The 22585-nt window shown below is 58.2% G+C and overlaps 2 protein-coding genes across 9 annotated transcripts in view; one reads left to right on the top strand and one right to left on the bottom strand.

Moving 5' to 3' along the window:
- The window catches only part of SLC6A9 (solute carrier family 6 member 9), a 32339-nt gene extending 13688 nt beyond the window's left edge, over positions 1-18651 (top strand). The window contains exons 3-14 of one of the 6 annotated variants that reach the window (XM_060140254.1): positions 5041-5197; positions 5785-5916; positions 6289-6559; positions 12260-12392; positions 12567-12722; positions 12819-12922; positions 13329-13566; positions 13657-13791; positions 13898-13997; positions 14087-14187; positions 17091-17261; positions 17383-18651. In XM_060140254.1, the coding sequence (XP_059996237.1) occupies positions 5041-5197; positions 5785-5916; positions 6289-6559; positions 12260-12392; positions 12567-12722; positions 12819-12922; positions 13329-13566; positions 13657-13791; positions 13898-13997; positions 14087-14187; positions 17091-17261; positions 17383-17577 (1893 nt within the window). In that variant the 3' untranslated portion in view covers positions 17578-18651. The remainder of the gene's footprint in view (positions 1-5040; positions 5198-5784; positions 5917-6288; positions 6560-12259; positions 12393-12566; positions 12723-12818; positions 12923-13328; positions 13567-13656; positions 13792-13897; positions 13998-14086; positions 14188-17090; positions 17262-17382) is intronic. The other 5 variants (XM_060140255.1, XM_060140256.1, XM_060140257.1 and 2 more) reach the window with 5 other exon arrangements.
- Positions 18621-22342, bottom strand: CCDC24 (coiled-coil domain containing 24). Of its 3 annotated transcripts, none has more exons than XM_060140267.1 (8): positions 22124-22342; positions 21713-21888; positions 21455-21571; positions 20688-20762; positions 20040-20094; positions 19486-19555; positions 19296-19374; positions 18621-19212 (listed from the first exon to the last, which is right to left on the bottom strand). In XM_060140267.1, the coding sequence occupies exons 1-8, from the start codon at positions 22247-22249 to the stop codon at positions 18975-18977; spliced, it is 936 nt and encodes a 311-aa protein (XP_059996250.1). In that variant the 5' UTR covers positions 22250-22342; the 3' UTR covers positions 18621-18974. The 3 variants fall into 3 exon arrangements, with proteins under 3 accessions (XP_059996250.1, XP_059996251.1, XP_059996249.1); XM_060140268.1 differs by having other exon boundaries at positions 18621-19209; positions 19297-19374; positions 20688-20765; XM_060140266.1 differs by having other exon boundaries at positions 20688-20765.
- Positions 22343-22585: the final 243 nt, after the last annotated feature.

The following is a 22585-nucleotide window of genomic DNA, read 5'->3' on the forward strand; positions in this document are numbered from 1 at the left end:
CTCCTCCACAAAGTTTGTCTTGGATGGGGCTTCATCCCTTGAGCAAACCCTGGGGCTGCAGAGTCCTGGACAAGAAGCCTGCTGGATCCTCGTGGGGCCCGCCCTGCCCGGGCTGCTGCAGGATTCCTCAGTGCCCACCAAGAGCAGAGCTCACAGTTCACAGAAATATCCCGTGGACACCGCTCTCGGAGGGCAGGAGTCGGGAGCCAGAGCACAACCGCCGCCCAGGGTAGAATCCTGGGCTGCCTCTGGGTCTGAGCCTGAAGAAGGAAGGGCCACCCCTGCGGTGGTGCTGGTGGCCGCCACTGGGAGCGGGCTCTGCAGCATTGTTTCTTTACACGTTGCTGTAGTTTCCAATTTTTTTTAAATGATAAGCTTTTATAATCAGAAAGAAAGCAATAACACCTTCTTCTTTTTTTTTAGTTGTTTAGAAAGCGAGTGGGAACTAATGGAAAATACAGGAGAGAGTCAGAAATAGCAAATTCCTGGCAGGGCAGAGCTACAGAATATTAGGAGATCTATTGAGGTCGTCTGTCTATCCCCTGATTTTACAGGAAAAGATGCTGAATGCTGAGAGTGGAAGTGGCTTGCCCAGGGCTGCTGAGGGAGCAGGTTCTAGAATGCTAGGCTTCTAACCCCCAGTGCAGGGTCCCGCCCTACCAGGCCCAAGGTATAGAGGGAGATCTGGATTCTGTCCTCAGAGCTGAACTCCCTTAATTCCAGGAGTTCATCCGGACCAGTGAATACGTAGAGGGCAGAGGGCTATGGAAAGGACTTATGTAAGGGACTGCTCGGTGTGGCTCACCCCTCTAGGCAGGAACAGGGGTGGGAAGTTGTGAACCCAAGACAGGTCAACGACTGCTTCTAAGGGTAAGGGGCATGGAGGGTTTTATACGTGTATGTCTGTGCACGGCAGGCGTCATGGAGGATGACCAGCCAGCCCACCCACACAGCCATGGAAGGCACGCCCAGTAGCCTGCATCCTGCCGGGCCTGGGGAAGCTCGGGCACAGGGCAGGGCAGGGCATTCCCTGCCCTGGAGATCACTCACCGGGCGAGTCAGAGGTGAGGTGGGGGAGCCCCTCCAGGGAGCCCAAGGAGGAGGGGAGCAGCCCAGAGGGGCACCAGGCCACTATGGTTTAATTCACCACCCAGGTGTGAGCGACTGACTGAGGGAGGTTGGGAGAGCAGCGAGGGGCTGACAGGGGGAGGTGCGTGATGGGCAGGACCAGCCTGGAGCCCGGCCAGTGGGCGGGGCCGAGCTGGGTTAGGCAGACAGGCCACCAGTCTGGGCAGACCAGGAGCACAAAGAAATTCTTTCGTGCGCACCTCAGAGCCAACAACCTCTGCAGGGACAGTTAATATCAGTGACACGCCGTCCATCTAGCAGATCAAGAAAATGGGAGGCTTAGAATGGGGAAAATTATGCAGGGAGAAAAAAAGTTGTGCAGCATTGAAAAAGCCTCACCAGCCTTGGGCGTCGCTGCCAGGGAAGGAAGTGGAGGGGCGTCCCCAGACGAGGGCTGGGGGAGGAAGGGAACTAGAGCCCCTAGGACCACCCCCTACAGAGGGACCCTTCCCTCCAGTGTACTTGGAGGAAGGTTGGCTTCTTCTGTCCCTGCTGAGCACCATGCCCTCACCAGCCAGGCTGCCTGCACATAGCCCGCACTGGAATTGAGCTATTTGTAGTGAGGTGGATGGACCTAGAGTCTGTCATACAGAGTGAAGTAAGTCAGAAAGAGAAAGACAAATACCGCATGCTAACACATATATATGGAATTTAAGGGAAAAAAATGTCATGAAGAACCTAGGGGTAAGACAGGAATAAAGCCACAGACCTACCAGAGAATGGACTTGAGGATATGGGGAGAGGGAATGGTAAGCTGTGACAAAGCGAGAGAGTGGCATGGACATATATACACTACCAAACGTAAGGTAGATAGCTAGTGGGAAGCAGCCGCATAGCACAGGGAGATCAGCTCGGTGCTTTGTGACCGCCTGGAGGGGTGGGATAGGGAGGGTGGGAGGGAGGGAGACGCAAGAGGGAAGAGATATGGGAACATATGTATATGTATAACTGATTCACTTTGTTATAAAGCAGAAACTAACACACCATTGTAAAGCAATTATACCCCAATAAAGATGTTAAAAAAAAAAAAAGTCAGAGGCCTAGCTGCGGACCAGGCTCCCACGGCAGCATCCCATCCACAGTCCCTGAATGGGGCACCGCGGGGCTGGGGAGCAGCAGATGGTGCTGCTTCTGCCGCGAGCTCCTCGTACCACTTGCAGGGCGTCATTTCAGCGTGTTCTGCACAGCAGACCCCTAGTGTTGCCTGTTACTTCCCGCCACAGCCCAATCCCCAGTTCCAAGCCCCTGTCCCCCAGGCTCTGGCCTCCCCAGGTCACAGCCGGTAGGGCTGAGCTGGTTAGCACAAGGCTTAGTGGTGTGCTGCTCTTGAATGGAGTGACCACTGGCTCTTGACGGCTCAGTCAAGCTACCGCCTAGGCACTCGGCTGGAGGCATCATCACCCTCCCTGCCCCCTCCACGCCAGGGAAGGAGCAGACCTCAGAGGTCCAAGTCTGGTCCCGCTGCACTTGGTCAGGGGGCTGGGGCCAGGAGAGAGGCCTTGAACTTCAGGCCTTGGGGACCTCGGTCTCTGCAAGAGGCTTTGCCCTTGCGCAGCCCATGAGGCCATCCTGGACCCTCAGTTGCCTCTTTTACAGCTGTAACCGCTGCTTCGTGACCCCACCCATGTACTCCACAGCTGCCACCATCCCCCACTGTGCCCCTAAGTAAACAAGCCTTGGACAGAACAAAACTGTTATTGTAGGAGCAACATATAGGAGCCCTATTGGGCTGGGATTTGTTTGGGAGTGGATAAACTACCCCAAGCAGGCCTCACACCCTCTGAAAAAATGCTCCCCTGACCCTGAGGTATTTCTAGGCCTGTCCCAAAAAAAGACCCTAGGAGGTGGTGACAGGCTTAGGCAGGATTCTGTAAGGACCTGTCACACTGGGACCGGGAGCCGCCCACTCCCAGAGACAAGGTGGCCTTCAAGCCCCTTCATCAGGGAGGCCTTCTGTGACCGCACCCAGCCCCCAGCCCCACCCCTTGTCATCCTTCCATGCTCTTGTGACTTGAGAAATTCCCCTTTGTGGGCACATTGAAGTTGCATATAAAAAGTATGTGTTTATCTCATTGATGGCTTACTTCCTCCTGGACTTCTAGCTCTGAGTGGGTAGGGGTGTGTTTTGTTCACTGCTGAATTCCCCGAGCCTGGTGCAGGGCCTGGCACATAGTAGGAGCTCGTAAACCTCCGTGGCTGCATGAATGAAAGTACACAGGTCTGCTGGTTGGCTCTGCGTGCTCCTTGAAGGGAGCACCACGGTTTCTGGTACTGTGCCCCCAAAACTTCTGGGATGGTATAAGGCTCAGTGTCTTCTCCGGGCAATGCTGGATTGGGTGTGCAGGACAAGGGTGTCTGTGCTGTAGTGCCCACGTGGTGTGCAAGCCTAGAGCACCCCCCCAGATGTACCCATTGCGGGAGCAAGGGATGCACGGCTGGGGGGCCACCACCAGGTGCCGGGGCCTCCTGTGCCTGCCTTCCTAGATGGGCCTTTCCGGAGGGCGCAGGCCTGGGGAGGCCACTCCTCCCCTCTGCATCTGTTGGTCAGTGTCAGGGTCCGACAGCGTGTCAAAGCACCAGGCCCGTTTGTTTACTGGCCAGCGTGCCTATTGTCCTTGAATATGTCTCTTTCAAGCTGAGGGTCAGCGTCACTGCAGTGCCGTCCCTCAGAGGCCGTGCGGCTGTGTCCCTGATCCTGGGTGTCCTCCAGGGACGCCTGGCCATTTCTCTCAGGAGAGCAGCCCATCTCTGGGAGACTGTCTCCGTCACTCAAGGACTCTGGGCTTCTCTGTTGGTGACTCTCGGGGTCCCTGTCTCTTAGTGAGACACCTCTGACCCCTCAGGCACTGGCTCAGGGTGGCTCGGTTTCCAGCTCACCTGGTAGGGGGTGGAAAGGCCAGGGCATGGGGGAGGGGTGCACTCACTTATAAAGGAACTTACTGGGTTAGTTCCAGCTGTGGGGTTAGGGTCCTCAGTGGGGCTTCAGGCCACCCAGTCCAGCCTCGCAGCTCCTCCAGGCCAGCCTGGCATCCTTCCCTTGGGGCAAACTCCCTCATCAGCCCCTCCTGACCAGCCCGTCTTCTGCAGCCCACCTCTTCTCAGCTCAGAGACCCTTTTCTAGAGTCACTCCCTCTGTTTCCCCTAGCAGAGTCTGTCCTCCAAGTCTGGCGTGGTGCCTACAACTCTGGTCTCCTCCCCCCAACTCATGGCCAGCATCCCCCAGCCCAGGTCAGCTTCCCCAGGGCCCCCGCCCCTATCATGGGCAATATACATGGCTCCCCTGGCCCTCCCATCCTGAGCCCCAGAATGCCCTCCCCAGGTCTGGCCCAGCTCAGTTGCTTCCCCCTTCCCCCACCCTACAGCCCTGCCCACCGTGTGCCCCCCGGAAAAAGCCTTCAGCTGGGGGAGGGGTCCGGGTCCCCTCCCCCGCAGCCGCCTGCCATGGGCAGCGTGCTCAGCCTGGCGATGTGGTGGCCGCGGCTGGGGGGGCTGTCTGGACACAGGCCCCTTTGTGCCCAGCCCAGCTTGGCTGCTTGGTATGAGGCTCAGCTGCTCCCAGATCCTCACCCAAAGGGGAGAGGGGAGGCTTGGGAGGGGCTGGCGCTGGGGGGCCCTCAACTCGAGCTCCCGCTCAGTGTCCCACCTCTCAGATGTCGGTAGCAGCTGCTCAGGTGGGCTGGTACAGTGTGCTGGGGGGCTGGTGAGGGAGGCCGGCTTAGCACCCTCCGGTGGCCGCTGCTCCCTCTCCCGTCCTCTGCCGGGCCTGCCTGCAGCTGCTGCCAGCAGAGGGGAAGCCCAGGGTGGGGTGGGGGCCTGGAGGGTCTGTGGTGTCCCCACTGGGGGAGGCCCAGAGGGTCAGGCACCGCGCGTGCAGATGCCTTGCTGATGGTAGCTTCTCTCCTGTCCCCGCAGAATGGTGCTGTGCCCAGTGAGGCCACCAAGAAGGACCAGAACCTCAAACGAGGCAACTGGGGCAACCAGATCGAGTTTGTACTGACGAGCGTGGGCTATGCCGTGGGCCTGGGCAATGTCTGGCGCTTCCCGTACCTCTGCTATCGCAACGGGGGAGGTAGCCAGCGGGCACAGGGCAGGGTCCACCCATGTGGATAGAGCCCACCCCCCGGGGCCCAGCCGCCCCCTCCGCGGCACACACTCCAGACAGGCTGGCCTCTGGCCCTGATCTCCTTTGCCCCCATCCCTGGCTTAGGTACCCTTTACCTAAGGCGCTGCACCCCGACCCTGGCAGCCTGCCCCCTCGAGGGGAGGAGAGGTAGAGGAAAGCAACCCAACCTCCCAAGGCTCCCTGTTTTCAGCAGGCAGGCCTGTGTTTCAGCAGCCCCGCGCCCAAACGATTCAAGGATATTTGAGGATCTCATTGACTAATGTGTGTGAAATCACTTGGTTAAGCCATCAAATCCCACCCAAACATGGCGGCTCTGGGCCCTGGGTTTGACTCAGAGCAGACTTCCTGGGAGCCTCTGTCAGGTTCAAAGACAGGTGGTGAGCAGTGTGCCTCAGACTTAGGCTCCGGCCCAGCGCGTGGCATACCCTCCTGGGGGCCCAGCCAGTTGCAAAGGTTTTGCTGTCAGTTCTGAGCAGGAAGAGGGTGGGATTTCCCCAAAGCCGCCCTGAGCCAGCCCTCTCCCCGCCCACCAGGCGCCTTCATGTTCCCCTACTTCATCATGCTCACCTTCTGTGGGATCCCACTGTTCTTCATGGAGCTCTCCTTCGGCCAGTTTGCAAGTCAGGGCTGCCTGGGGGTGTGGAGGATCAGCCCCATGTTCAAAGGTGAGGCCTGGGTGGGGTACGCGTGCGCGCGCGCACACACACACACACACACACACGGGCCTCTGGGGACCATGCTGACTCACCCATCTGTATAAACACTGCCAACCCCTATGGGACACTGGTGTTAACCCGAGGCCCACATCAATGGCCAAGGCCATGGACACATGCTGGGGTCCATGTTTACTTGGCCTCCACGCTCTCTTCCTACCACATTCATACACAAAGGCCCTTCGCCCCCCAGCTCGCCCCTGCCAAGGCCTTGAGCTGCCTCTTGTGGCACTCCATGAAAGCCTGCCTCTTACGCCCTTCAGAATTAGCCTTGCCTCCTTCAGCTAGACGTGTGAGGCCGCTCCTGCCCCTCTCCTCCCCCAGGTGTGGGCTATGGCATGATGGTGGTGTCCACATACATCGGCATCTACTACAACGTGGTCATCTGCATCGCCTTCTACTACTTCTTCTCGTCCATGACGCCCGTGCTGCCCTGGGCCTACTGCAGTAACCCCTGGAACACACCCGACTGTGCCGGTGTGCTGGATGCCTCCAACATCACCAATGGCTCCCGGCCTCCCACCCTGCCTGGCAACCTCTCCCACGCGCTCAACCACACCCTCCAGAGGACCAGCCCCAGCGAGGAGTACTGGAGGTGAGGCCCCCAAGGGACCTGGGCTTCTGGGGGGGACCCCTGGCGCCAACACTCAGCCCTCGCCTTGGCCATCAGGCAACCGTCTGCAGCCTCGGGAGGGTACCAGGAATGGAGGGGGCCAGAGGTGCGGGAAGGGGTACAGGGAGTTCACAGCCTGGTTCAGGAGAGGCTGACGCTCCACAGTGGCAGCGAGGGAGAGAGGGCTCCAGCAGTCAGACAAGTCTGCAGAGGAGAGTCAGGGAAAAGGGGGATGGCTTCCTGGAGAGAACAGCACGCGTGGAGGCCCTGGGTCCCAGCTGAGCAGGGGCTGGTCCTGAGCCTGAGGGGAACCTGTTGTGATGAGAGTGACGGGTGTGTCGGGCGCTCACGGGCCGTGAGGTAGCCTAGGAGGGAGCACCAGCCCTCTTGGAGAACTTACAAGAATGAATCACAGACCTAATGCTGCGGAACAGAAGAAGCCGTGAAAGGTTCCTGAGCCCAGGGCTGTCCTCGTCAGGCTGTGCTTAGGAAAGATAGCCTGGCACTGCTGTGCTCCGTGGTGACAGAGAACGGAGTCTCGGGGCTGGCTGAAGGGAAAGCTGCTGTGGGAGATGTTTGGAAGACCTTGTCCCAGCTGGGTGGGTGTGAGGGCACAGCAGGACATCCTGGAGGAAATTCCCCATGTCCTGTTGAGGAACTCATGGGAAGAGGGCTTGGTGGACTGGTGGGTAGGCGTCGTTCATTCATTCCGCAAACATTTATGGCGTCCACCCTGCCGGGCCCTGTGTGCCCATGGGGTATGCATGGGCCTGAGCCCCTGCCCTCAGGAGTTCACAGTCCAGGGTGGGAGATGGGTAGTTACCGCTCTTAGGGGCAGGTGCCTCAGCGCAGGTATGTTCAGGGATGTGGTGGGTACAGGAGGAGCTGATCAAGAAGGCTTCCCAGAGGAGGGAGGGAGACATAGGAGGGATTGGGAGAGACGTGAGCAGGTGAGCCGAGGCCAGGAGGCGGCAAACCGGAGCTGGGGTCGGGGGCAGGTGAGACACTGAGTATTGGGACAGAAGAGGCCAGAGGCATCATAAGGGGCAGAGCTTTTCATGCCAGGCTGAGGGTTGGAGGCCTTCTCCACAATGTGATGGAGAGCCGTGGGTGAGCGGCCGAGGCCCCAGTGATACCTGAAGTCCTAGCAGGTCAGTATCCTCGAAGCCCAGGCCCAGTGCTCGAACCCTGAGGGCCCAGCTCCCCTGTGCCAGCCTCTGTGCTGGGCTATAGACATTCAAAGATGGTTAAGATGTGGTTACTGCCCTTGGGGCTCGTGGTGGAGACAACAGAGCTGTTGCCTCCCAGTAAGGGGCAGGCAAATTTACCTCTGGGCACACTCAGTGATTCAGTCATAGGACAGGTCATTTCTTGAGCTCCTAGTAGGTACCAGGTACAGCACTCAGAGTGGGGACAGAGCAGGGAGTAAGAAACAGACTCTGCCCGTTTAGGTATTCTGCTATATTTGAGGCATGGTGTGGACTGGGCAGCTTGATCTAGACTGGGGGTGAACCTTCTGGAAGTTCCCAGAAGCACAGTGCTCCGCCCATACGCCGGAGATTCTCCAGAAGCTCTCACCCAGCGGCCGTCTGCCAGGGATTCCCCAACGGGTGGGTCCACTGCAGGGCAAAGCTCACGAGATTTTATCCAGTGCAATTAGAGGGGGATTTCCCTCAAAGAAAACTAGCCATGGGTCAGGAGGTCCACAGGGTGGCCAGCTCAACTCTACTGCTCAGCCGGGGCTGGAGCCAGGCATCCCTAAGGAGCTGCTTGTCCCAGGCAGTACTCGTTCCTTGAAGGATGGCTCCCTGCTGCCCCCTCCTGGAGAGCCTGGGGAAATGACCCTTGAGAGGGCTGCCCCGGATGGCATCAGCAAGGAGGTGAGGCGAGCAAGCACCCCCATTTCTCGGGCAGCTACTATGTGCCAGGCATATTCTCTTACATGATATTATCCCTGTTTTTCAGATTCAGAGACTTATGCTCAGAGGTTAACGAACTAGGCAGCAATGCTGTGTCAGGATATACATGCCTCTCTGCCTGGTGCCTAGTGTGAATTAGGCCAATGATACTCTACAGGCATTCTTGGTCCACACTCTCCAGCGCCCCTCTGGAGAGCTGCACAATCTCATTTGAGCCCCCCAGCAACGCTGTTGGGTAGTGGGTGCAGGTTTTATAAAATATTCCCATTTTACAGGTGAACAAACAAGTCAAAAGAAAGATTAAGTGACTCCTCTAAAGCAAGAGAAGCTCCCAGGGCAGATTTCTGAGCCCACGTCTGCCTCTTTGGCCCACTTTGGCCCACAGTCTTCCCCTCCTTCACCACCCCTTCACAACCTTGTCTTACAGTCCTGTGTGCTGGTCTAATGCCTGCTAGGCAGGCCCTAAGCTCAGGACATGCTCTCTCATCTCCCCAGCAGACACCTGACACCCAGTGGGACTTGGATCCCAGCACCCCTCTCCTGGTGTCTTCATGGCAGCCCCGGAGCCACACAGACCTCACTCAAATCCTGGCTCTGCCACTTACCAGCTGCGTGGACTTGGGAGGTCACCAAAACTCTCTAAGTCTCAGCTGTTCATCCGTTAAGCAGAGGTGGTTACAACATCATTCTTGTTGTTATAAAGATGCAACATAAATCACTAGGAACAGTGATGGGTGCTCAGTAAGCACAGTGATAGCCACTGCTGGAGATGCGGTGAAATAGATTAGGGTGTCCTGTTCTCAAGGCATTTACCATCTGGTTGGGGAAATTTAAAAATAATGCAGAATAATTCCAGAGATGTTATGCGAGAGCCAACCTGTAAATATGTGGGGTTCCAAAAGTTTTAAGGTTAGCTGTTTGATCTCAAAAGCACATAGTCCCAAACCAAAACAAAACACTAAATATGGTACTATAAAAAGATAGGTAGAGTTCATTATTTAGTTCCCAGGCTAGCCTTCTAAAATCTTTAAGCTCTCGTATTATATGCTGGACTCTTGCAATAAAAGATAATATAAAGCCCTACCAGCTTAACAGGTATAATTAGCAAAGTTTTTAAAAAGTCTTTTAAACAAGAAATGGTTTCTTTACTTTGAACGCTGTTGCTTAAAGTAAAGCGACTCTCGGCTGTAGCAGTAGGACCCGATGGCTATTCTGGAAAGCAGAGCCTCCCAACACGATGCACCCTAAATAGCGTGCCAGTCCGGGGCGCTTGGGCAGCCCAGAGTCCCCAGCCCTGCTGCCTTACTTTGAGTGACCTTGTCGATTTGCCCTTGCGGGCCCAAAATATTTTTTCTGCGTGCCACGAAGGGAAAAGGATTGGAAAGCACAGCTGCAGGGGTCCAGGAGCCTCTCCTTGGGGGGAACCTCTCCATCCCTTTGTCTTTAGTTCCCCCATGGACTAAGAGCCTGGAAAGGTTCCAGCCCAGGGCGTGGCCCGTTGAATGAACCAGCGCTATGGCGGGAGTTGGACAGGAGAGGGGCGTGGTGGACAGCGCCCTCTGCAGGTCACAATGTGTAAGGCGGCCTGGGGGAAGATTTGAGGCAGAGGAGGGAGGACAAGGTGCTTGCAAGTCTTAACAGCCAGGCAGGCTGACCAAGCAAACAGCAAGTCCCAGGCCTGGCAACATTGCCCCATGAGGGGCCGGAGTGACAACCCCTCGCAAGGTATTAAACATGTTGTCATGAGGTTTGAGAACTGATTTGGAAAAAAAAAAAAGTAAAAATAGCTAAGACTAGAGGACAGCCTATGAGCTACGCTGAGAGACCCTTGCTGAAAGAAGGGAAAGAAAGGAGCCTGTATTTACCTAAATTTCTCTACAAATTATCCTAGGTTGGTGTTATGATGCCCATTTTACAGATGAGGAAACTGAGGCTCAAGAGTTTGTCTCTTGCTCATCACTTCTAGCCTGGACAACTCCAACAACCAAGCCAGTCCCCCTCCAGGTTCTCCCCTTTCTACTTCTCAGTCCATTTTCCATCACGTGCATTCATTCATGTATTCAACAAATATTTATTGGGCACTGCTCTGTGCCAGGCTCTGTGCTAAGCACTGGGGGATACAACAGGGAACAAAACAGACAAAAACCCCAGCCTTCAGAGGGCAGATGACAAACTAAATAGTAGAATGTACAGTGTGATAGAAAGAGATGTGCTGTGGAGGAAAATATAGCAGAGAAGGGGGTAAGGTGTGCCAGGCTGGGGCCAGGGTGGCAGGTTTAATCAGGTGTTCCAGAGTAGGCTCCTTTGCAAAGAGGACACCTGAGTGAAGACCTGAAGGAAGTAAAGAGGGCGGGAGCCACGTGGACAAGCCCAGCTGCATAATTTGTGGGGCCCACTGCAAAATGAAAAGATGGGGCCCCTAGTTCAAATGAATTAAGAATTTCAAGATGACAACGGCAGGGCATTAAACCAAGCACAGGGCCCTTCTAAGCATGGGGTCCTGTATGCCTGCATAGGTCTCACACCCATGTGGACATGTGGAGATTTGGGGAAAGGGGACTCCAAATAGGGGATGGCATGTGCAAAGGTGGGAGCATGCCCGGCACATTTAAGGAACAGCAAGGAGCCCAGTGTAGCTGGAGCCGGTGAGCAAGGGGGAGAGCAGGAGGAGAGGAGGTCCGGGAGATGGCAGGAGGTAATGGATCATGCAGGGCTCTGTAGCCACCGTAAGGACTTTGGTTTTTCCATGACGAGAGATGGGAGCTACTGCAAGGTTTTGAGCCCAGGAGAGACCCTGAGAGTGCTCTTCTAAAAACCTTCCAGAAGCTTCTCACTGTTCTCAGAATAAAATCCAAACTTCTCAGCCTTGACTTCGCAGCTTCTCTTGGTCTGGTCCCTTCCTATCTTCATCTTTCTTTATTCCCTTCCCTCTTCTCCTCCAGCCTTCCTGAGCTACTGACATGCCCAGGCGGGGCTGTGCTGGTTCCTGACCCCTGTCCTGCTGCGTGCTATTCCCTCAGCCTGGCATACACTTCCACTCCTCTTCACCCACCTCCTCCCCATCCCTCGAACTTTGGCTCAAGCTTCACCTCTTCCAGGAAGGCTTCCAGTGTGCTCCTCCCCATGGGGTTGAGGCACTCCTCCTGGCAGTACCCACAATGCCTGATCCAGGTCTATATGCCCAGCATCTAGCAAGGGCCTGGCACATAAACGTCCAGTTGATTGAAAGAGCACAGCTGGCGCGGCACAGGGCGCCAGATAGAGCCACACATACGTAGGATCAGGTCTGGGCCTGCGTGCTCCGGAGCCCCCATCTTTACTCAGTCCTCCACTGCCTCCCTCTGTTCATCAGAGCTGGAGGACTAGTGTGGGTGAAAAGATCACAGAAGGCTTCCTGGAGGAGGTGACGCCAGATAGGGTGTGTCTAGTCAGGAGGAGAGGGCATTCCTGAAGGGAGAAACACACAAGCAAGGGCCTGGGCTGGGTCTGAGCAGGGACAGGGAGACCTCCACACCCAGGGGCTGAAGAGGCTGGCCCAGGACCAGGGTGTGGCCTGCAGGTGCCCTTGAGGGTCCTGGGAGAGGAAGCAGGCAGAGGGGGCTGGGCCTGCCGGGGCTGGCGCCTCACAGACGCTCCCATCTCACATCAGCCAGCTGCTGGGACTTCGTGAGAAAGGAGGGAGCTGCCAGGCTGGGCCCTGGCCTTGGGAGTTTGTTGCTGGGTGGCGGGGCTGGCCATCAGTGACAAAGTATCCCCTTTCCAGGCTCTATGTGCTGAAGCTGTCAGATGACATCGGAAACTTCGGGGAGGTGCGACTGCCCCTCCTTGGCTGCCTGGGTGTCTCCTGGGTGGTCGTCTTCCTCTGCCTCATCCGAGGGGTCAAGTCTTCAGGGAAAGTAAGTACCCCTCCCCCAGCAGGGTCTGTGCCCACCCAGAGATATCCTGCCTCCCCTACCTGGGTTTTGTGTGTGGAGGGGTGGGTGGGGGAGCGATGAAAGGATATGGGAGGGGAGGAGGAACCAGAGGGCCAGTGGTGGTTGAGGGGGCAGGAAGAGCCCAGAGGCGTGCAGCGGGGCCCCTCTCGCACCCAGGTGGTGTACTTTACGGCCACATTCCCCTACGTGGTGCTGACCATCCTGTTCATCCGCGGCGTGACCCTGGAAGGAGCCTTCACGGGCATCACGTACTACCTGACCCCACAGTGGGACAAGATCCTGGAGGCCAAGGTGGGCTGTGGACGGAGGGGGACCTAGAGGGCCGGGGAGAGGCAGGGAGGTACCAGCTTCTGCCCACAGCTCCTCACCGGCCCGTCCCTCCCGCAGGTCTGGGGGGATGCCGCCTCCCAGATCTTCTACTCGCTGGGCTGTGCGTGGGGCGGCCTCATCACCATGGCTTCCTACAACAAGTTCCACAACAACTGTTACCGGTGAGACCCTCCCTTCCAGCCCTGGGGCTGCCCCCAGTTCCTACCCTCTCTGCAGCCTGACCCCGGCTCCCCCAGACCCACCAGGTCCAGTGCAGCCTCCTGGCCCAGCAGGGCCCTCCCTTCCACTCATGGCCTTGAGAGCCTGGCAACGCGGGGTCCGGGTGCAGTCATTGCAGAACGGAGAGAGCTTTGGCAGAAGAGAGGAGAGGTGAAGACGGTGATGTCCCAGGGCTCTGTGAGGACTCAGGAGCCTCAGGTCCACTTAACGAGGCCCAGAGCAGACCAGAAAAGAGATTGGGGGCACCTTTGTTCCTAGAACTTTCTCTGTCTCCAAGTCTCTTGGCCCAAAGTGGGCAGGGGGAGCTAAGCTGCGTGTCCTGACTCCACCTGGTTTCCTCCCCATCAGGGACAGTGTCATCATCAGCATCACTAACTGTGCCACCAGCGTCTACGCCGGCTTTGTCATCTTCTCCATCCTGGGCTTCATGGCCAGTCACCTGGGTGTGGACGTGTCGCGCGTGGCAGACCACGGCCCTGGCCTGGCCTTCGTGGCATACCCTGAGGCCCTCACCCTGCTACCCATCTCCCCGCTCTGGTCCCTGCTCTTCTTCTTCATGCTCATCTTGCTGGGGCTGGGCACTCAGGTACGAGGTGCAGGACATGGGCCTGTGGCTTGGGGAGGGAGGAGGCAGGGGCGGAGGTCGGGCCCCTGCTCTGATGGCTGTATCCTGCAGTTCTGCCTCCTAGAGACGCTGGTCACGGCCATTGTGGATGAGGTAGGGAATGAGTGGATCCTGCAGAAAAAGACTTATGTGACCTTGGGCGTGGCTGTGGCTGGCTTCCTGCTGGGCATCCCCCTCACCAGCCAGGTAAGAACCGAGGGAAAGGCTAGGCCAGAGTTGCCAGGGTATGGGGCTTAACAAGGGGGGAGCGTAGCCTCGGGCACCCTGGACTCAGCTGCCCACTGGCCCGCAGGCAGGCATCTACTGGCTGCTGCTGATGGACAACTACGCGGCCAGCTTCTCTTTGGTCGTCATCTCCTGCATCATGTGTGTGTCCATCATGTACATTTATGGTAAGTGCCCAAGCTTACGTGGCCTCCCGTGTCCTAGCCCTTGGCCTGCCCACGCTGTCCTGCGGGCCTGCTGACCTCCCTCTCTCCAGGGCACCACAACTACTTCCAGGACATCCAGATGATGCTGGGATTCCCACCGCCCCTCTTCTTCCAGATCTGCTGGCGCTTCGTCTCTCCAGCTATCATCTTTGTAAGTTCCTCAGTGGTCCCTCCCCTGCTGCCCTGTGGCAAGCGTCCTTCTCTTGGGAACCAGCAAAGGGAGAGCAAGAGCCCATCCATCTGGCCAGAGCTCCCCATGGAGGCTCCACACCCACAAATCTGACCACTGGGGGTCCGAGCAAGGTTGCGTAGAGTCAGACAGGTGTGTGGAGGCTCAGAACCACCCAGGCCCTGGCCTTGGGCTAGGAAGGGAGTACAGGGCCCTTTATTTGAAGACAGTGCCCAGCTTCGGAAGGGTTAAGCAGGCTGGCAGCAGCTTAGAGCCGGCCCTCCCTCCCTGGTGTTCCCGCCTGGCATTCCCAGAGGAGCCTGGGGAACCATGATTGACAGTGGCGTCAGCCTCCATCAGCCTCGCTGAGCTCCTGCCTCCAGTCCCTGATAGCCGAGGTGCTCAGAGTACTCAGGGTATGTGGTGTGAATGCATGTTGCAGAAGCAGGTTGTACAAGTCAGATGTCAGCTCAGGATCCGGGACACCCTCGTAAGCCTTCCAGGCACTGGAGTGGGCCGGCTTGGGAGGGGGAATTCTGGGTTTCCACCAGTATTCAACACCTGGGAAACTCCCATCAGGGAGCTGACATGGTGGAGGGAACTCCCACCGTGGCCGGGAACCATATATTAAGTCATGTGATACAACTCTCCAAGGTATCGTTATGATCTCCACTTTACAGATGAGGAAACTGAGGCACCGAAATGTTAAGTAACTGATCCAAGGCTACACAGCTTCTAAGAGGCAGAGCCCTCATGCGAAGCAGGTAGTCTGATCTGGAGCCTGTGTGCTGGGCCTGTGCCACACTAGGAACAAGTGCAGGAGGAAGGGTGGTCTATGGACTAAAAACCCTCTGATTTTGCTCCTTTATGCTCAGGGTGAGAAATGGGGGGCAAAAGGGATTTGCTAGTGTGATGGTCCCTCCACAGAGAAGAGGCAGAGCCATCTCTGAGTGACGGAGGGGTCAGCCCAGTGGCCAGGGCAGGGTCCGGAGTCATGCCCCCGTCATGCCAGCCCCTGTGTGCCACAGAGGTCAGCACCGGATTTCCACTTCGGCTCATGTTTCTGAATAAAAGGCCCCTGAGGGCTGAGGCCTCCGTCACATGGGGTGTGGGATCTTCCCGAGCCTGGCGCAGGCACCAGCTCTGGCCACCGGCCCAGCTTTGAAACAGGAGCAACGGAAGTCTCCTGTAAGGGGTGGGAGGAGGGGAGGGTAGATGCCAGCCAAGCGCCGTGCCCTTGAGGGTTGTGGCTTTGGCCCAGGGCCTGCCCCAGGGGAGCTCATCCTCCACGGCTCCCGGGAGGCTGCTGCCCTGCTCGGGACCCAGGGCACCGCCCAGGCAGGGCAGGAGGCAGGAAGGGCCCTGGGTCCAGTGTCTCCACGAGATTGAGTCAAAGCCGGCAGCACCCTCTCTGTGCCCAGAAAGCCAGGCTGGAGTCACCTTCAGGTGAGGATGCCAGGCTCTGTGGACACGTGTTTCTGGGCTGTTGGTTTTCTTTGGGGGCTTTACTTCTTTATATTGCTGAAAAGGTCTTTTTTTGACAAACTCCATCCTTCTATCAGCTCAAATAAAGGATTTATCGGGACTTCCCCAGTGGTCCAGTGGTTAAGACTCTGCCTTCCAATGCAGGAGGCGTGGGTTTGATCCCTGGTCGGGGAACTAAGATCCCACATGCTGTGGGGTGTGGCCAAAAACCTAAAAAAAAATTTTTTTTAAAGGATTTATCCACACCTTAGATCAGGATCTAATTCCATTCAGAAAACTTGCTCTAAGCTCCTCCGTGTGCAGCGTCCTAGGAGGGCCCACTCACCCCTGAATGGATATAGGTCTTGCCTTCTAGAATTTGGTCACCCAGAAGGCTGGACGGGCCTGAGCTCCAGGACACAACTGAGGGCTCAGGGTGGACGCTGAGCCCTCCTGGCAAGTGGCATCCACTGCCCCGGCTCCTCTGGGTGGCCCATGAGCCACCTGCCCATCTTTCTGCTAACTTCAGTTTTTTCGTTACTGGAACCCCAGGCTTTATTTCCCATGTCCCTCATCTCTTTCCAAAGCGGTTCCCGAGAGCATCCCCAGCCTGACACTCATGATTTCTAGCCTTTGGAGCCTCCCCAGGCTGTCTGTCACTGTCTCCACAGCCACAGACTGGCAGGACTTTGCCCTTTCCTCTCCCCCATTACTCCCACCTCCTTGCATAAGTCAGTTCAGATCAGCACACAAGATTGTGCCAGGCACTGTGCTGGGCACTGGAGACCCAGAGCTGATGCAATCCCAGGAGCTCCCGGGTCTGGGGGAAACACCCATAAAATGCTTAGTAGATGGAAAATGCCACTAAAGCCCTTTCAGGAAGAGGAGACTGGAAATCAGTGGAGGCTTCTTGAAGGAGGTGGCATTTGCATAGGGTTTGACAGAGGAAGATGCAAAAGAGGATCCTCCATAGTAAGAAGGGTGGGAAACGCTGGGTGTAGCAGAGACACTGAGACAGTAAGGCCAGAAAGATAAGCCGAGGTCTTGATGTGAGGCGGAGAAGGCCCTAAAGGCCAGGGATTCGGCCTTGCTTCAGCAGGCAATGCAGGGCCATTGCGAGTCTTTGAGCAGAACTGACTTCCAGGGGCCACGGCAGCTGAGTGGCTCCCTGGCTGGTTCAGGATTACGCAGAAGACAGACCTCTCCCCTTCCACTGTGGCCACCTGCCCATCATACCCTGGGCCCCTGGTTCCATCAGCTTCTTCCACTACCCAAATGTTGACGTCACCTCCGCCCTCCCCAAAATGCCTCTTTCTAGTTTGGGAAACTGGAGAGGGAGGGAGAGGGTGCAGATAGGAGGCCTGAGGCCTGGGTGGGGCTGGGCAGGACTCACGCCCACTCCCGTCCCCCACTCTCTGCAGTTCATTCTCATCTTCACGGTGATCCAGTACCAGCCAATTACCTACAACCACTACCAGTATCCAGGCTGGGCTGTGGCCATCGGCTTCCTCATGGCTCTGTCCTCTGTCATTTGCATTCCACTCTACGCCCTGTACCAGCTCTGCCGCACAGATGGGGATACCCTCCTCCAGGTGAGGGGTGGGGGCAGGGGGCAGCCAGGTGAAACAGGAGGGGGTGGATGTATGGGGCTTCAGGGCTCCCTTCTGAGGACCGTGCCCACCCCGCCCCCAACCATGCCTACCTCTCCTGCAGCGTCTGAAGAATGCGACCAAGCCAAGCAGAGACTGGGGGCCCGCCCTCCTGGAGCACCGAACAGGGCGCTATGCCCGCACCATCCCACCCTCTCCTGAAGACGGGCTTGAGGTCCAGCCGCTGCACCCAGACAAGGCCCAGATCCCCACGGTGGGCAGTAACGGCTCCAGCCGTCTGCAGGACTCCCGGATATGAGCACAACTGCCGGGGGAGTGCCCCACCCCCGCCCCGTGCTCCCGCCACAGAGACTGGGGAGGCGGTGGACAGGTGTCACCGCCTGCCCCTCCACGCCCGGACCAGGGCGGCTCCTGTCACCTTGGCCACCACTGCTTGCGTGGTCATTCGTGCTCGTGTCCCTAGTGTTTACAGGTCCTTTGGATGCCAAGATGGCAGCTGGGGGGCGTGAGTGATGGGAGGGTTGCTGGGGGGCCCAAAGCACTTTGGAGGGGTCTCAGGCCAGGTCCCCGGAGGCAGCTGGACTTTATGTGGCCTCTGATGCCCCCACACGTTGCCCTGAGCTAAGGTTCTGGGTGGGCCCCCTACCTGTCCCCCTCCCCGAGCCTTCAGCCTCCTGCCCAGTGTTCCTGCCCCCGGAGCAGACCCCAGCCTCTGCCCAGGCAGGTTTGGATCTTCCTACCTGGAGGCAGGGTAAGGGGCTAGGGGGCTGTGCAGTGTTACATGTCAGGCTGTAACCCCAGCCCTGTTTGTCTGTGTAATTATTTTTGTAAAACTTGTATTATCTGTGGTTGCCACCCCCTTGCCCTTGGCCTCGGGCCCAATCTGTCTTCCAGGCCTGCCTGCACCTCACTCAGCTGCTCTGGGGTCTCTGCGCCGCCTCCCAGCACTGGCTGTAGGGCCAGCCAGCAGAGGCCCATGACCCAACAGCCTGCCCAAAGAACTCGTTTCTGGGGAAAGGGGTGGGGTGATGTTCAGCAGGAGGCTTGAGCCCAGAGCCCTGGAGAAGGGGGACCCTACGTGACACCCCCTTGCCCTCCCTCTGCCAGGCTAAAGGCCCAGTCTTCCCAAAATGGGCTGCCCTTGTTCACGTGCCAAATGGCCCCAGCCGGCGTGCCCCACCCCCTCTCTGGAGCCAGAGCTCCTTCCCCCAAGCCCTGCAGTATCCGTTTGTCCGTCCTCTGTGCCCCTCTGTGCAGTGACAACCCCGGAAGAGCCGCCTCTAATCCTCTGTAGCAATAACGGTGCGCCGCCCACCCCTGCCCATCCGTGCACCACTAGGATTTTAAAGTCCATAGATTTTAATGAAATTTCTATTCCTGTCTCTGAGCCGCTGCTGTGCTTTGTCTGGGTCCCCCATGGGGACGAGAGTCAGGGCTGGGATGAGACCTCATCCTGCCAGGCCTTTGAGGGATGCCTGGGAAGAGAAAGGCCAGAGGCTGTGATGGTCAGGACCAGACACCAAGGACCAGGCGAGGGGGTAGGGTGAGGACCAGACAGACAGCCAGCCTTGGAACCCTGGTGAGGGCTCATCCAAGACTAGATCTAAAGTGGGCTGGGCCATGGCAGCTGAGAGGTGTCAGCAGCAGACAGGGCGAGTTCCAGCAGAAGCGGAAGTCTCCTTCCTGCCCAGCCCTTCAGGCTGGGGCCTGGGGCGCCACACTGGACATCGGAGTGGAAGCTGGCCTTTTTCTGGGGCTGCACTGAAGCTTCCGTCCCCAGCGGCAGGTGGCGGCCAGGCCTTGAGGTTTGGGGCAGCGCTCCAGAGGAGGAGAGGGCAGGTGGCACTGGAGAGGCCTGGCCCAAACTCCAGCAGCCCCACGGAAGCAAGGCAGTGGTCCGAGGCCCTGGCTGGAGGACTCCAAGGGCCGCAGCCTGAACAGGAGGGAGTAGCTGTGAGGGGGCCATGGCCTGACGCTTAGCCCACCCCGTCCAGCTGTCCACCTGCTCTGCTTTACCTGTGACCGGGGGAGACACAGGAAGGCCTCAGAGGTGCCCGCAGCTCCTGTTGCATGGCTGCCTTCTGTTCTTGTAGCTCTGGAGGAGAGGTCTAGCTGAGACACAGCACTCGGCAATCCCAGGGTGTGTGTACAAGAGCGGGACAGGGACAGGAGGCTGGGTGCTCTGGGGCCTGCTCAGGGTCCTCACCTGCCAGGGTGGGCTCTAGGGTTGCCTCAGAGGGCCAAGGGGCCCCTGTATACTCCTCTTCCAGGCGGCGCTGCAGGGAGAGCTGGCTCAGTGCCCAGCCTTACAGGCAGGGGCGGGGTGGGGTGGGGCGGGGCAGGATGCAGAGGCCAAGATACCCATGGTGGGGCCCAGGAACCACCCCATGCAGCCTCCTCATCCCAGCCACCTGAGGACACTCCTGAGAGGAACACCAGCCTCCCTGAAAAGCTGAGCTTGGCAAGGTAGTGGCAGGCCCGAACCCAGACATGGGGAAGAGAAGGAGGCAAAAGACCAGGGGCAAATCCAGCAGGTTAATCTAAAAGTGCCGACCTTGGACTTACGGACTCAACCAGAATCTGGATTCACACGTACGGGAAGTGTGCATACAGGAGAAATGGACAGAGGACTCACACAATCTTTGCACACACATACACACACACACATGCATGTGGATCTCACACACCAGGTGAGAGACGGGTGTGTCTAGGCTCAGCAGAAAGGCTCTGGGGGTGGGGAGGCCCAGGGCTGCCGCTCACCTGCAGGATGGCAATCTCCCTCTTCAACTTGCAACACTCCTCCTCCAGGAGGGCCCTGGGACATGGGGGAGTGCGGCACCGGCAGCAGTGCTGCAGGCCCGGGTCACAGCAGAGCCCGCCACACAGACCCAGCCTCCAGCCTTACCAGGAGTTCCCTCTAGGCCCTCCTTTCTCAGCCCACCTCTCCCTCTGCTGCCCAAGTGCAATCCCAGCACGGCCTTGCAGCCCCGCCGGCCTCTTCCTGGGCAGGACGTGTCCTCTCCTTGCCCGCCTCCCAGCGCCCACGCTGGGGGGCCCCATTCTCTCTTCTTCACGACAGTATTGGGCCTGCAAGTCCTCCTGCCTCCATTCTCCCCCAGATCACAGCCCTTCCCCTGTTTAAAAGACTCTTCTGTGGTCCATCTCTCTCCCACACCCCAGGATAAAAGTCCTCAGGCCAAGGCCCCTGCTGGCATCCCTACTTGGCTACTTCCTGGCAGCAACCTCACCAGCACCCTGCCCCTTCCACCTCTCAGCCCTACTCTCCTGGGTCTCCCCATCAGGTATGCTGCCTCCCTCCTCCTTCCTCATAGTCCCAGTACGTTAGGATCCATCCCCCGTCCCACCCTCCTTGTCTCGACCCCCACTGCACACACTCAGGGGCCTCACCGCAGGTATCCGGCAACCTGGTCAACGTGGGACACGTTCAGTTGGTCCTTGATGACGCTGAGGTCCCTGTGACAGCTGCTGGCAGATGAAGTCAACATCACTCTCCCATGTTGCTTCACCCCAGGCTTTCAGGACACAAATGCCATTTCTCCTAGACAATTTTGTGTGTTTTCTCACAAAGGCAACATAAGATGGTACTAAGAGGAGGAGTTCTGGAGCCTGGGTTTGCAAATGGGCTCTGCCACCCTTCACTGTGTGTGAGCTTGGACAAATCAATCATTCGTTCTGAGCTTTAGTTTCCTCATCTGCAAAATGGGGACATCACCCACTTCCTAAGGATGTGTGACAAATAAGTTGCTGCCGTTCAGTGATGAACACGCTGCTGCTCATTTATCTCGTGCTGTCCCCAGCCCTCTCTAGCTCAGCCCTTGCAGCTGTTCTCCAGGCCGGAGGAACAACTGACCACTGGATGAAGCCTTTCCTTCCACCCATGTCTGCGTGTAGTGCTCCCTCTTCCTGCAAAGCTCTTCTCTTTTTATCTGTCTGGAAGTCTGTTCCTCATGCTCTAAGACCCAGATCAAACCAAGCTTCCAGGCTTGGTACATGTCTCCTGGGCCTGCAGCCCTCATGTGCTGATCCCTACAACAAGTGGCTGTAGAAGTATCCAGTCCCAGACCAGGAGCTCCTCCATGCCGGCAGGTGGGACCCGCCAGTTGGCTGGGGTCTCTGCCAAGCGGGAACAGACCCCTCCTTTCCTACCACTATACCTGGGCTCGCCAGCTCTCAGGCGGAATATCCCCTGCTCTGGCAAATCACGCCTGGGCTCCTCCAAGGCAAAGCGCAGGACCCCGGGGCTATACTGGACCCAAGCCTGGGTCTGGTCCCTGCAGAAGGTGCACACGGGGAACACTCAGGGGCTCCTTCCAGGGAACCACAGGAAAGGCGACCCTGGCCCCTTGTCAATTTCAGGGCTAGCCCATCTGAGTTCTGGAGACAGGGCCCAGCCCCAGGTCTGAGGCTCCAACCTGCCCTCACAGATGGCCTTCCCGCGGAGACCTTGGAGCAGCTGCCGCAGTTCCTGGCGCACGAGGTCTCTTAGGAGGGGCGGTGGTGCCAGAAGGGAGGAGAGGTCAGAGGTGGGGCGCGAACCAGGGGCTTGGAAGGATCGAGCCTCTCGGAGCAGTGATCGTAGCACCACCACCTGCAAGGAGAGCTGGGACCCCTTGCGACTGCGGGGCAGAAGTAAGGGGAGGAAGGGGAGCTAGGGGAGTGAGGGGCAGTGCAGAGTTAAACTGGTAGCCAGAGGGCTGGGTGGACAGTGAGATCCGACAAGAGCTCGCAAGTTACCGGGCAGAGCCAGGGACCCGGAGGAGGTGAGGAAATCACCCAAGTCGTGGGATTAGGCCTGGAGTGGGGCCCACATTCCCACGCCCCACCTCTGCCCGCAGCTCCAGGCTCAGGTCCACCGTCGTCTCCCCTAGAATCCTCTTCACTTCGGGCCGTTCCGGGAGCGGAACGTGCTCTTCCACCAGCTCCCACAGCGGCGGAGAGTCCCCAGGCATGGCCTGCCCGCACCGCCACCCCACAACGCGCGGACTGCCGGACAGCAGGTCGGAGAGCTGCGTTACTGGGAGACCGCGGGTCTCCCAGGACCGGGCACGCCCACACACGCCCCACCCCTTCCTGGTCTCACATGCCACGCCCCCAGCCTGTCGCTCGGGCCATCCTCTCCCCAGCCCCACCCCGTTCTGCCGCCCCTCCCTACGACTAGAGTTGCCCGGTCCAGAGCCGCCGATCTCTGGCGCCGTCTCTTCTACTGGCCGACTCTCCGTGGCCGGGGACCCAGGAGCCAGGCCGCTGGACTGGGGCCCTAGCCCCGCCTCTTCCGCGCGACCGTC

This window comes from Lagenorhynchus albirostris, chromosome 2 (genome assembly GCF_949774975.1).
Source record: "Lagenorhynchus albirostris chromosome 2, mLagAlb1.1, whole genome shotgun sequence".
NCBI lineage: Eukaryota > Metazoa > Chordata > Mammalia > Artiodactyla > Delphinidae > Lagenorhynchus > Lagenorhynchus albirostris.